This window comes from Triturus cristatus, chromosome 5_2 (assembly GCF_964204655.1).
Source record: "Triturus cristatus chromosome 5_2, aTriCri1.1, whole genome shotgun sequence".
Lineage (NCBI taxonomy): Eukaryota > Metazoa > Chordata > Amphibia > Caudata > Salamandridae > Triturus > Triturus cristatus.
In genome coordinates, this window is record NC_140588.1 from 139,353,032 (window position 1) to 139,366,075 (window position 13,044).

A 13,044-nucleotide genomic window follows, 5' to 3' on the forward strand; every position below is an offset into this window, starting at 1 on the left:
AAACAAAAATACACTACTTTTTTATATGAGCAGGGCGAGGTTTTTTTTCGTACTCAATATCAAAAAATATATGAAGAAAGTAATTTTACTGGGAGATTCTTGGCCTGGCAGGCCAAAGAACAAGCCGCATCTAATTTGATTAGGGAGTTAAAATGCCCGGTTTCGCTTCAATCTACCACCGATCCAGATAAAATAGGTGCGATAATGCATCGTCATTATCAAAATATATATTCTCATCAGCTTAAAATCAATCAGCCTAAATTTATTTTGATGCTTCATGGTTTTGATCAGAATCTTAATCTCTCTGTCGCACTTGCCAAACTTCTATTCATTTGTATGGTTGTGGCTAGATCATTGTTACTTCAGAACTGGCGATCAACCCAGATACCTTCTTTTTATGAATGGCTACGTAAAATGCGCAGAGTCAAGATCAGTGAGCGCAACTATATGGCGAGGATTGGAGGGGGGAGAAAATTCGAAAAAATTTGGGGAAATTTCTTTTGACTCTCTTTGTATTAAGGTTATTTGCTTAACTGTTTCCGTTATTTTAGAAGGATCTTGGTTTATTCTTTTTGAGATGTTCTGGTTTTTGTAACTTTATTTTTCTTTTTTTGTTTTTTGTATTGTACTTAAATGTTGTATGACACCGGTCAGTTTCAATGAAAAAATATTTATAAAAAAAAAAAGAAAAACTTCTTGCGTAAGTTGAGGAGTGGAGTGGCAATTCTGCTGTGTAGAGGGAATATGTTCTAATTTTTTTGTGGTGATAAAGGAGAAAGAGCGCCCTCTTGGCTCGCTTCTGCGAACACCAGGGATTCACCTGAGAGACAGCGAGGTGTAGTGTAGCTGTCTGGAGGATTGGTAGAGTTGAAGTTGGTGGTTGTGGTACAATGGTCGTGTGTTGTGGAGAGCTTTGCAGGCGTGGAGAAGCAGCTTGAATTTACAAGTAGGATTGAGGTAGTGAGTGAGTGATGTCGGCACTTCCGGGGAAGTCTAGAATGCATTTCGGGTGCTGAGTACACCCTTCCTCAGGGGAATCTATGAACAAACAATAAGTGATATCAATAAGTATCACAGTACAATCTCATTAACACATATAAACTTGAATACTGGTGCAAACTGATGTGATACAATCACATCAGTTTGCACCGTTATTCAGTTCGAATATGCTTGTAGAGTGAATTACTGTTTTGCGTCGGGGACAGCACGTTGAGGGTCACATGGTCATAAGCATGCGGAGTATCTTTTATTAAGCATACCCAGTATCCATTTCTAATTCACCAGTCTTTTTAAATGACCTGTCATTTGTTCAACGTGTCTTGGACACGCTTCACATCCTCTAGTTTTTTTAACACCTTCTAGTTTTTCAATACTTTCTAGTTGTCTAACTTAAACCTCATGTGCATACAGGCTGTTTGCTAGTTTATATGTCTTAATGAGATTGTACTGTGATACTTATTGATTTGAGTTATTGTTTGTTCATAGATTTCCCTGAGGAAGGGTGTACTCAGCACCCGAAATGCATTGGGATAGAGTGACTTACGCCCATTTGTTAAAGAGAAAGAAAATTCAAACAAATAAACGAAGATTCATGAAGGAATGAACGGACGATACTTCGAACAATTGTCGGATCAATTTTTCTACACGTGTCATGTAAATGTTGTTTGACAATGCGCTATTGTATCATTCATTACTAAAATAGTGGTTAAATTTGAAGTGACGCTTTATTAAGTGCTAGAGTAGTGCACACTCTGTCTAAGACTTTCTGTCCTAGTAGATCCATTGATTTAGCATTGGCAGGGGGTAGTACCGCGAGGATGCACACTAAAAGTTTATAGTTGGTTTACTTGTTGATTGTTAAAAATTAGAGCGCAACGAAAGCTGTCTTTTTTCCCCCTACTTTTAGAAAGTTGCCATTTTCTTGTCTTGGCCATCTGGTGCCTGCTGCTTGTGTCCTTGGCCACATGACAGTGACTATTTGGCCTTTGTTTACACCTCATAGACAGTGAGACAAAGAGGAATTAGGTGTTGGATGGCGGGATGGGCCATCCTGCATGGATGGTTGGGGCAGAGCTCTACCCTGTCCCATGAACATTTCAAATGGCTGCTGCTAGCACGTACACACACACACATACACGTTTGACAAAAGTATTTTTCACTCTATACTACTCAGAGACGTGGGAGGAGGGGGGGACTTCCCAGAACCAGAAGTGAGGGTAGTGTAAGGGGTACCCCACTTCAAAAACTGGCATTAGGTATAACTATGGGACCTTTGAACCACTCATCAGATCACTTCTGGACCTGAGAACAAGGACTGCCCTGCTGCTGGATGGACTGCCCTGCTGCCTGAGAAAGGAAGCATGGATCTGCTCCTTGAACATAGGACCGTCAGAGTGACTTCAAGGGCTAGCTGACTGGCCTCCATCTCTGATCTGTAGGGACATATCAAGGTCCAGAGGCCTCCCTTCAACTGCCCAGCTGACGTGCTGCAACTTTAACTGCAACTGGACCTGCCTGAGCCCTGCTGGCCTCTACTAGTGTGAGTCTCTGATCCCCAAGAGGTACCTCCCCAGGTCCTGTAAACGTGGCTGGCATTAGTGTGCACTCCTCTGCAAAGAAAGGGATAAATCTTACAGTTTTGGGCACTTCGCGACAGCAAATGGGCCTGTTTGAACCAAGACTCTGCCACCTGCAATGACTGCCAATGTGAAACTCCAGTGAGCCAGACACTTCGCTCTACAGGGACCGCCTGCAACAACTGGCAACACTAGTTCGCCACTTCGCACTACAGCACTGACAGCCCGTGGTGACTGCCAATAAGAAGCTCCACCAATGCACCTCCGCGACGCACAAACGGATCTTCCTGCTAGATTTATGACTGTCCACCACACTCTCCTTGCTCCGTGCTGCCTCCTCCACTGCGAACTAGACTCTACAAGCCGGCCTTCGAGAAGATAACTCTGTCAGCGGTCTAACCTGGTCTCTTTATCAGGCCCGCGCCCCAGCATGGTCAGCCTGAACCTGTGACTTTCCCCCAGTCGAGCACGACCAGATGACCGCGAATAGCACTCTGTGTTTTTAGGCGCTATACTTATCTAGAACTTCGGGACTGCATATCTCCAGTTATACGGAGTGGAATTTGCTGTTCTGATGATATGCTATTTACTAAAATGTATTCTATTTTTCTAAATTGGTGTGGAATATTTCTTGTGTTGTGTTTTCACTTTATTACTGTTTGAGTACTGCATAAATACTCTACACATTGCCTTTTAAATTAAGTATGACTGCTTTTGTGCCAAGCTACCAGAGGGTAAGCACAGGTTAATTTAGTGAATTTTGGTTGATCACCCTGACGGGGATTCTGGTTGTTCCTCTAGAAGGGTCTTCACCCACTCAATCAAATACCGAATTTCCTACAGTATCCAGCAACTGCAAAAATCTCTATTCAGATTTTGGCGGATTAAGGAAAAAAAGAAGAATGAACTTTGGCTTAGTCTGTAAAATTACTTTGTGTTAGGTAAATTGTAGTAAGGGCTCTTTTTTTAGTAAATGCCTGTAGCTGCCATAGCTTCCCTGCTGGGCAAGCAATAACAGGGGTTTCCATGAAATTAATCTCAGGTCCGTCTTGTGTATCGTTTACAAGGGAGGCAGCATGAGTTGACTCAGTACAATACTCAGATCCCATGGCACTGGAGGGCGGGGTACAGCTCGGAAGGCCTAAAAAGCACTTTCATGAACTGATTTATGATCCTTTGTAAAAACAAAGATGTCTGCCTGAACCTTGAAACTGCTGCAAGAGGGTTTCTCCCTGAAAAAGTAATTCAGGCCACGTTTGGCCAGTTCCAGAAATTAGGAAAGCACTTCAGGCAGCTGTATGGAGATTTGCAAGAGCACTGCCATTTGGCACTGTAGGTCTTTGCTGTTGTGGATGTGCGTGCTTGCATCAGAATGTTTCTGCAGTGTGCTTGGATGTCCAAATGGCCACACTTTATATGGTCTGGTACAAGGCTGTCAGGCTCAGTGACTGAAGAACATGATGAAAGATCTCTCCACTGTGTCTAGAGAGGACCTTCAGCTGGTTCCTGAATGCACAGACATCCTCAAGAGGTCGCTGTGCCAGTACTGGTGGGCCACACCAGGGCAATGAGTATCAGGGAACAGTAATCAGTTTTTGCCTCCCTCAGCAGCACTCTGGGGATCAGTGAAAGCAGGAAAGGCAAATGCAAAGACGTTTGACTATGTTAATAAAAAGGCATTCCACCTGGAATGGTTACTGACATAGTACTGGTATTTCTTGGCAAGTGATGAATAGATCTTGTGTTGGATGGACCCACACACGGAAAAAATAATCCAGTTGGTCTTGTTGCAGCTGCCATTTGTGGCAGCACACAAGAGCGCTGTGGAACGCAGCCATCTCATCATTATGGCAATGTTCTGCTACGACAGCCACCTTGTTGAAGGTGGCCCAGTTCATAGCTCTGTTTTAATGAGCAAGGCTTGTCCAGCTAATCTCAGGAAGAACTATCCCTACTCTTACCCCTAGAAACATTACATAAGGATGTTACTTACTCTGTGAGCATCTGTTCGTGGCAAGTAGTGCTGTAGATTCACATGCTCTGTATACTCCTGCCATCTAGTGTTGGGTGAAGGTTTATAAAGAAGGCAGCCAGTCATCCTGCAGCCACTACAGAGCTGTAGAGAAGACTTAAAAGTACAACGGGTGCAGAAGAAATAAAGACGTCCAACCGTATGTGTGGTGTGTCACCTCCAAATAGTGTTTCTCTAATGTATTCACAGAACACTACTTGAAGAGTTCTTTCTATAAGTTTATTGAGCCAGATTCAGTTTAGTTCAGATGTCAGACTGCACTCCTCCTTTAAACCCCTTCCTAAAACACGATCAGCTTGAGGATTTTTTGCCTATAAATACAGTTTAAGTATGCCATTTTCTGAAACGGTATAAACTGAGACCATGTTTAAAGTAGGTAATTCATTCTTGGTTTATTACAGTAGGTAACACTTCGATGTGAAACTTACGTAAGGTGATAATTCTGATATAAACAAATTTTAGGTAGGAACCTGGTGAAACTCTCCAAAACCAGAGCAAATGATTCTGCAAACAGCTGATTCTAAGGTAGAAGTGTATTTACACAGAAAAGTCTGCCAGATTCAGGAAATAACAAAAGAAAGGCGTCAGTGCTTCTAACCTCGAGATCCATGAACACTTCCTCGAGTAGACTAGAGCAACCGTCTTTGGCAATGGCATCCAATGTAGCATCCATAGAAGACTGGTTACCCTGAATTCCCTCTTCCGCCTCATTTTTCAGATACTTTCTTTTTAAACTAACAATAGACTCCCTGCAGTAAAAAAAACAAAATCAGATTATATAAAATTCAAAACATAAAACAGGATTCTCCATGCTACGACTACTAACTTCAACATGCATCCTACAAGACAAGAGTGTAATATAACACTTAACACAGATGATACTTATTTATAAATTATGAAGCGTACCAAGCTGAACCTGCAGTTCAGGACACAATAAATCAATGTAGAATACATTCCAAGACCTTTGTGATATTTTTCTGGTTACCATTCCTGTGGGTCAGTGAAATGGCTTTGCTTTCTGCATACTATATTCTGCCAGCAAAGATGCTTCTCTGCCAGAGGATTGAGACTTGCCATCATTGTAATTCATCTGACAGAGAATCCTCTAGTGGCAATTATCATTAAGGAGATTTTTTCGAAGAAGAATAGATTGGCATCCCTCTCTAAAGGAGGTTCCCGGATCCTTTGTCCATATTTACAAACAAAATGCATTAAATGTGCCTGCAAACATTAGACATCCACAGGAGTTTTAATACTTCACTGCAGATCTTATAATATTTTTAGAGTTCTAAACTCAAAATGAATTGTGAAAATGGCAGAAAATCCATAAAATGCATTATGCAATTACCACACCCATATTTTGAAAGACACTTATAAGAAGCATCTTCACATTTAAATAATATGAACAACAAGTTTACATTAATAATAGTGACACAGATGATTGCCATCACCGTTAGGGTTATTTTCATTAAATGAAAGAACACCAATCATATGTGCACAATTCAGTGTGCTACACTCATGCAAAAAATGGCTATGCCAGAGCAGAAAAAAGGAGAAAACCGGTTTAATGCAAGACAACCTTAAAATATTTGTAAATACCTTTATACATTCACAACGAACAAGTTACTTACCTTTGGTAATTATATATCTGTAGGAGACATATATTAGTTATGGATTCCTTACCTTAGAATTACCCCCAGGCATCAGACTGGATCCGGAGAATTTTTCTTCAGCAGTGTCCATACGCATCAGTAGGTGGCGTTGGTTGACTCCGCATTCGTCGTTGGCGCCGTGATCGCCGGAATGACGTCCCGGTATCTACTTAAGACGCCCCCCTGCGCGCTGACGTCAGTTCTTTACACAACATTCCTTGCCAGAAGCGCAGAGCCATGCAAGACACTGACCACTGGTGCATAAAACTAGGGCCCTGAAAGGGAGCCCCTTACTCTAGAAGTCAGTTCGCAGAACGGGGAGGATGGGTGGGGTGGTAACGAATCCATAACTAATATATGTCTCTTACAAATATATCATTACTGAAAGAGACTATTAGTTATGATTCCTTACCTTAGAATAGATACGCCAGCAATACCAACTCCGGAGCTGGGTCTGCGAACGAAGTACACACTAGAAAGTCCTGGAGAGCTGAACGGCCAAAGAAGCCGTCTCTCGGGACTTGGCCGTCCAGGCAGTAATGCTTAGTGAATGTGTGCAAGGAAGCCCACGTGGCTGCCTGGCCGATGTCATGAAGGGGGACTCCACGTCTCAAAGCAGTAGTGGCTGCCGTCGCCCTTGTGGAATGGGGGAGCAACCCTACTGGAGGTTCCTTTTACGCCAAGGAATAGCAAATTTTAATGTAAAGAACGACCCATTGAGAGATGGTTCGTTTTTGCATGCCCCAACCTTTCCTGGCACCCACATAGCCAACAAAGAGCTGATCATCCACCTGGAATTGTTTTGGATCCAGACTTTTGAGCTTCTCCTCCTCTTTAGAAGGATGCGGTGTGGGAAGAAGGCGAGCAAAGTGATGGTCTGTCCTATGTAGAAAGAGGTAACCACTTTGGGAAAAAAGAAGGTCAGGTTTGAAGGACAATCTTGTCCGGATGAACAACAAGGAAAGGAGGTTTAGAAGAAAGAGCCTGAAGCTCACTCACCCTGCGAGAAGAGGTGATGGCAACCAGAAATGCAGTATTTAAGGTCAAGAGTCTGAGAGGACGATTATGTAGCAGCACAAAGGGAGCGCACATAAGGTAAATCAGAATAAGGTTCAAGCCCCACTGGGGCATTACAAAAGGAATAGGAAGAAAAAGCTGAGTAATGCCCTTAGGAAAACAATTTACAATAGGTGACTTGAAAAGAGAAGGCTGATCAGGAAGGCGAAGAAAGGCCGAAATGGCCAAAAGATAGCCTTTAAGAGTGCCCAGAGCAGAGCCCAGCTGGGCCAAAGAAATAATGAAGAGATGAACCTCTGAAAGAGGGGCAGAAAGGGGATCCACAGCCTTTGCTGTGCACCATGCCACAAATTTGTTCCATCTACAGGAGTATTCCATTATGGTGGAGGGACGCCTGGCTGTCAAGGTAACGTTACAGACTTCGAGAGGAAGGTTAAAAGCTGTCAACTGTCACCGCTCAATCTCCACGCAAGGAGATGAAGGCTGGACATGTTCGAGTGGAGTACCGTTCCCCGCTGCTGCGACAGAACATCCTCCCGAAAGGGCAGTCTGTTCAGAGGATCGATGGCCATGCTCAAGAGCTCGGGATAGTAGACTCTTCGTGCCCAGTCAAAATGCAGAACTGCCGACATTGCGCATTCTCTTCAGTGGCCAATAGATCTAAGCAAGGCTCTCCCCACTGCTGAAAGAGAACTTGCACCACCTCTGAGGGAAGACGCCATTCGTGATTCATCAGGCACCGACGGCTGAGTTTGTTCGCCCTGGCGTTCAGGGAACCTGCCAGGTATTGAACCACCAAGGACATGCCTTGATGTTCCAGCCACTTCTGAGATGAAGGGCCTCCTGACAGAGGGTCCATGACCCCACTCCACACCGTTTGTTGCAATACCACATGGCGGAAGTGTTGTCTGTGAACACCTGCACTACTCTTCCTTGGACAGAAGGAAGGAATGCCTTCAGCGCTAGACGAATCACCCGAAGCTCCAGAAGGTTGATGTGGAGCCCGGACTCCACTGGAGACCAGAGGCCTCTGATCTCCGCCTCTCCCATGTGGCCGCCCCATCACATGAGTGACGCATCTGTCACCACTGTAAAATCTGGTTGGGGAGGGATAGGGATCTGCCGTTGACCCAATACTGGTTCGTGAGCCACCACTGCAACTGGTGTGCAGTCCCCGCCGAGATCTGGACGACATCGGACAGATTCCCTTGATGCTGCGCCCACTGGAACTTCAGGTCCCACTGCAGAGCCAGCATATGCCACCTGGCATGATCCACCAACAGGATGCAGGAGGCCTTAAGGCCCAGCAGCCTCAGGGTCATTCTCACCGAAATCCGGGAAAGAGGCTGGAACATAGGTATCATAGCCCGAATATCCCAGACTCGCTGTTCGAGAGGATAGGCCCGAAACTGCGCTGTGTCCAGAACCGCTCAGATGAAAAGGAGCTTCTGAGAAGAGTTCAGGTGCGACTTCGCCACGTTAACTGTGAACCCCAGCGAATGGAAGAGGTCCGCCGTTGTCTGGATTTGGGTGACAAAAGCCTGGGGCGCGCTCGCCTTCAACAACCAGTCATTAGGATAGGGGGGAGACTGAAACCCATGATCTGCACAGATGAGTTGTGACCACTGCCATCACTTTCGTGAACACCCAAGAGGCGCTGGTAAGGCCAAAGGAGAGCGCGATAAACAAAACGCGTGTGGCCTACCGTGAACTGTAGACAACGCCTGTGGGCTGGCAGGACGGTGATGTGTTAAATATGTGTCCTGCAAGTCCAACGCCACCATCCAGTCTGGTTCAGGTCTTGTCTGCCCTCGACCCTGGAATGTCAACATTTTGAACTGCTCCTTCCTGAGTTAGCGGTTGATGTCCCTGAGGTCTAAGATAGGACGTAGGCCTTTGTCCTTCTTGTGCACCTGGAAGTAGTGGGAGTAGCAGCCATGACCTACTTGTGGCACAGGGACTTGCTTGATGTCGCTCTTGGCCAAGAGAGCCACAACTTCTTGACGGAGAAGTGATCCTCCGACATGCGATGGAGTGTAGGTGGCATGGAGGAAGGGGCAGTCTCGAATGGGAGGGAGTAGCCCCTTCGGACTATCTGTAAAACCCACCTGTCCAACGTGATGTTGTGCCAGTGGGGGAGGGGATGGCGGACCCTGCCACCCACTGGCAACTGGTGGCCCTGAGACGTCGGACTAGGAAGGTTTGGAGGCTGCTGCAGAGTGGGCACTGGTGGACTGCCCTGCCTGCTGGCCCCCAGACCTACGGTGGTGGGTCCCAAGTCCCTGGCCCTGCAGAAGCTGAACAGATTGCGTGGGCCTGTGGCTCTGGGGAGAACGTGGTGGGGGCACCCCTTCCGTAGCCACGAAAGGGGCAAAAAGCAGACTGCATGGGGTGAAAGGTGGTAGCGAGGACCAAGGATCTGGCCGTAGCCCTAGAACCCTTGAAGCGCTCAAGCGTATTGTCCGCCTTGTCGCAAAACAAGCGACGGCCATCAAAGGGCATTTCCAAAAGGGTCGATAGGACATCGCACGAGAAGCTAGTGGGCCAGGCGCAGCGTCTCAGGGCTACCGACGTTGAAATCGTCCTGCCTAGCAAGTCGGCGGTGTCCAGTCCACAGCGAATGGCGAACTTTGCTGCACCCCTCCGTTCAGCGACTGCATGGGAGAGTACGGCCCTGACCTCCTCCGGGCACTGTGGCAGCACCTGCGCAACCGTGTCCCATACAGAGTGGGTGTAACGGCCCAAGAGACATGCAGTGTTCACCGACCGCAGTCCTAAGCTGGCGGAAGAAAATATCTTCTTCCCAAAAATGATCCAGCTTCTTGGATTCCCTATTTGGGGGAGCAGTAGGGAACGAGCCCTTGGATGTTGAGGCTTGGAACACCAAGCTCTCAGGGGTAGGGTGTTGGGAGAGAAAAGTGAGGTCGCCCGGGGCTGGGTGGTGTGCGTCGGGCAATCCTCCTATCCACAGGAGCCCACGTGCTGGGCTTGGACCGGGTGCCCAGAAGGATGTCTGTGAGGGCCTCACTGAACAGCAGCAGGGGCTCCAAAGGCACTGTTGCCGGCTGAAGCACCTCAGTCAGGTTAGTCCTGACTGCCACCGTAGGTAGCTCAAGGCCCGAGGCCTCAACCGCCCGACGCAACACCACAGCGTAGGAGGCTCCCTCCTCCATAGCCACGGTAGGGGGAGAAAGCATACCAAGGTCTGGGGAAGTGTCCAGACCACTGGCCTCACACAGTTCCTCTCTCTAATCCGGTTCTTCCAACTGATCTGCTAGAGGGTCCACAGACCCCTCCTAGTCCTCCTCACCCTCCTCTGGCTGCCACTGGGGCGGTAAGGAATGCCAGGATAGAACAGGGGTACAAAAGTACCAGACGGCACCGGTACTGGCGTAGGTCCGGCTCTGTGTCCATGTCGAGGGGGAGGCTGGGGTCGACGCCAGATGGGGACACCACCGGCGTCGGAGGGGGTGGAGGTGTCGCCAATGGATTCGAAGCCGGAGGAGGAGGCGTAAGGTCGACCGGCGCGGATCCGGATCTAGGCTTCGATCCCTGGGGGCCTTGCGGTGCCAAAGCCGCCAGTATCGAAAGCCAAGAACCCCCAGCCGAGTCCGCAGGGCCTGAAGGCGCACCGGCGGAGTCTGGCTGCCCAAAGACAGAGTGGAGGGCTTAGTAAAAGCTACGACGTTGGGCTGGGGTCGCCCTGGGTACCGGGAAGGGAGGGAAACTGAGCCAACCCAACAGGCTCCGCCGACGGACGGGGAGAAGGCGAAGAGCGATGGTGCTTCTTCGCCTTCTTCTTGTGCTTTGACTTACCCAAAGACGAAGACTTCGAATTAGAGTGATGGTGATGACTCTGCTACCGGTCCCACGACCTCCCTCTCGACCGGGACCTCGAGCGGCGCGAAGTTGACTGCCGGGCCTCAAAGGTTTCGGGACCACTCCTGCAAAGACTTCGGGTTCATGGCCCAACAGTCGAGCACGACTTCAGGTCGGGGTCGCGCTCCAGGCACCAGAGGCACACGGGATGTGGGTCAGTGACTGACATCAACTTGTAACAGGAGTTACAAGGTTTGAAGCCAGTCTGCCTATGTGACATCCCTTGCACCAGGAGTTGAACGACTCAAAAAAACAAGAAGACAAAAATTCGAAAAAAGCTCTAGTCAAAAAAGACTAAGGGTACCGCTCTCTCCGGACCTGCGCTGGCTGGCGTGGAAAAAAGAAACAACTGACGTCAGCAACCAGGGGCGGCATCTAAGTAGATATCGCAACGTCATTCTGGGGATCACGTCGCCAACAATGAACGTGGACTCGACTGACGCGCAGGGGTTCTGCTGAAGAAAAAATCTCCGGATCCATTCTGACGCCTGGGGGTAATTCTAAGGTAAAGAATCCGTAACTAATAGTCTCTTTCAGATAACTGATATTACAAGGTTTGTACACATAAGATATAATGGCTGCAAAATATATTAATTAATCCCTTCATAGCTTCCACAACAAAGATTTCTGTTGGGCTTGTATACTAAATGTATTAGCTCATGTATAATTAGGAAAAAGTAGAACCTCTGCCCCTCTTGGCTTTCTTTGTTTCCCCTTTGTCTTTCATTTACTTTATGCCCCCATTCCCCAAATTACAATTTCAAAATAAAATCAGGTGGCTTTAGACTGCAAATCTGAAATGCAATTCCAAGCTAAAAGACTCTCTGTTAAGTTCACATAGATAAAATAACTATGGGTGTCTTATGTGCATTATGATTAAAGTAAGTTTATATGTGGACATTTTGAGGAAAAGCTCAAGGATCTGAGAGCGCGTTTGGGTGTCATACTGCAATTATTTCCCAACCCACCTTATTTTTTATCTGAGGCAGGAGATACTGTTTTTCAATGAAGGCAGTGGAAGAAACCGGCCCTGCTTATATAGGTCACACAGCTGAGTAATCCCCACCTCCCCCAGAGCATTCAAGGCAGCCTGCTCTTGTGTCGCGGAAATGTCCAGGTGTGCAGCGAGCGGTAATGCTGGAGCATAGAGATAATCCAGTTGGGCCCTCTTGTCAAGAGTCTTCCATGCCCACGCCATGCATTGAACGGGGTTAATTTCAGGACGCAGCTCACCACTACCGCCTAACAATGCAGCAGCAACCAGTGGAACCGGGAGCACAGAGTCCGCCTCAATGGCAGTGTGCAACTGGAACTGCTGTGGGAAGTACCAAAAATTAGCAAACTGCGCCTGCGCACACAAGTAGTACAACTGCCTGTCAGGAGCCTCAAAGCCCCCACGCTCGAACGGTTGTACCAGCACATTCCAGCTACATTGGGGCTTCTTGCATCCCCAGACAAAAGTCAGCAGGGCCGACTGAAGCATATTAAACAACGCGATATTTAGTCAGAGAGGGATGTTGACAAATAAATAGAAGAGTGTGGACAAGATAGTAATTTTTGTGACTGCGATTCGATCTGCTAGCGAAATCAGTAACTTAGCCCATCGTGCCGCTTCGTCGGCGATCTTAGTAATGACACAGTACAATAAGATTATGTCCCAGTGGAAAGCAATTTAAGAAAGATAGATGTGTACAAGGGTTTAGGGAGCTGGGATGTGGCTGGGGTACCAAAACAGGCTTGTCATTCCTGTGGGTTTAAGCTGTCCTTGGGTCATGTTCCTTTGGATAATAACGGTAACCCACCTGGCCAGCTGTCTAGGGTCCCTTCTATTCGGGCTGCCTCTATTAATGTGCGCTCTCTTAGGAAACATCATGCAGACGTCTTTTAG

The 13,044-nt window shown here is 47.3% G+C and overlaps 1 protein-coding gene across 1 annotated transcript in view; it reads right to left on the minus strand.

The window, feature by feature from the left end:
* Positions 1-13,044, minus strand: part of EXOC3 (exocyst complex component 3) — a 239,946-nt gene that overhangs the window by 91,835 nt on the left and 135,067 nt on the right. The window contains exon 9 of the mRNA XM_085606914.1: positions 5,207-5,357. Within this exon, the coding sequence (XP_085463040.1) occupies positions 5,207-5,357 (151 nt within the window). The remainder of the gene's footprint in view (positions 1-5,206; positions 5,358-13,044) is intronic.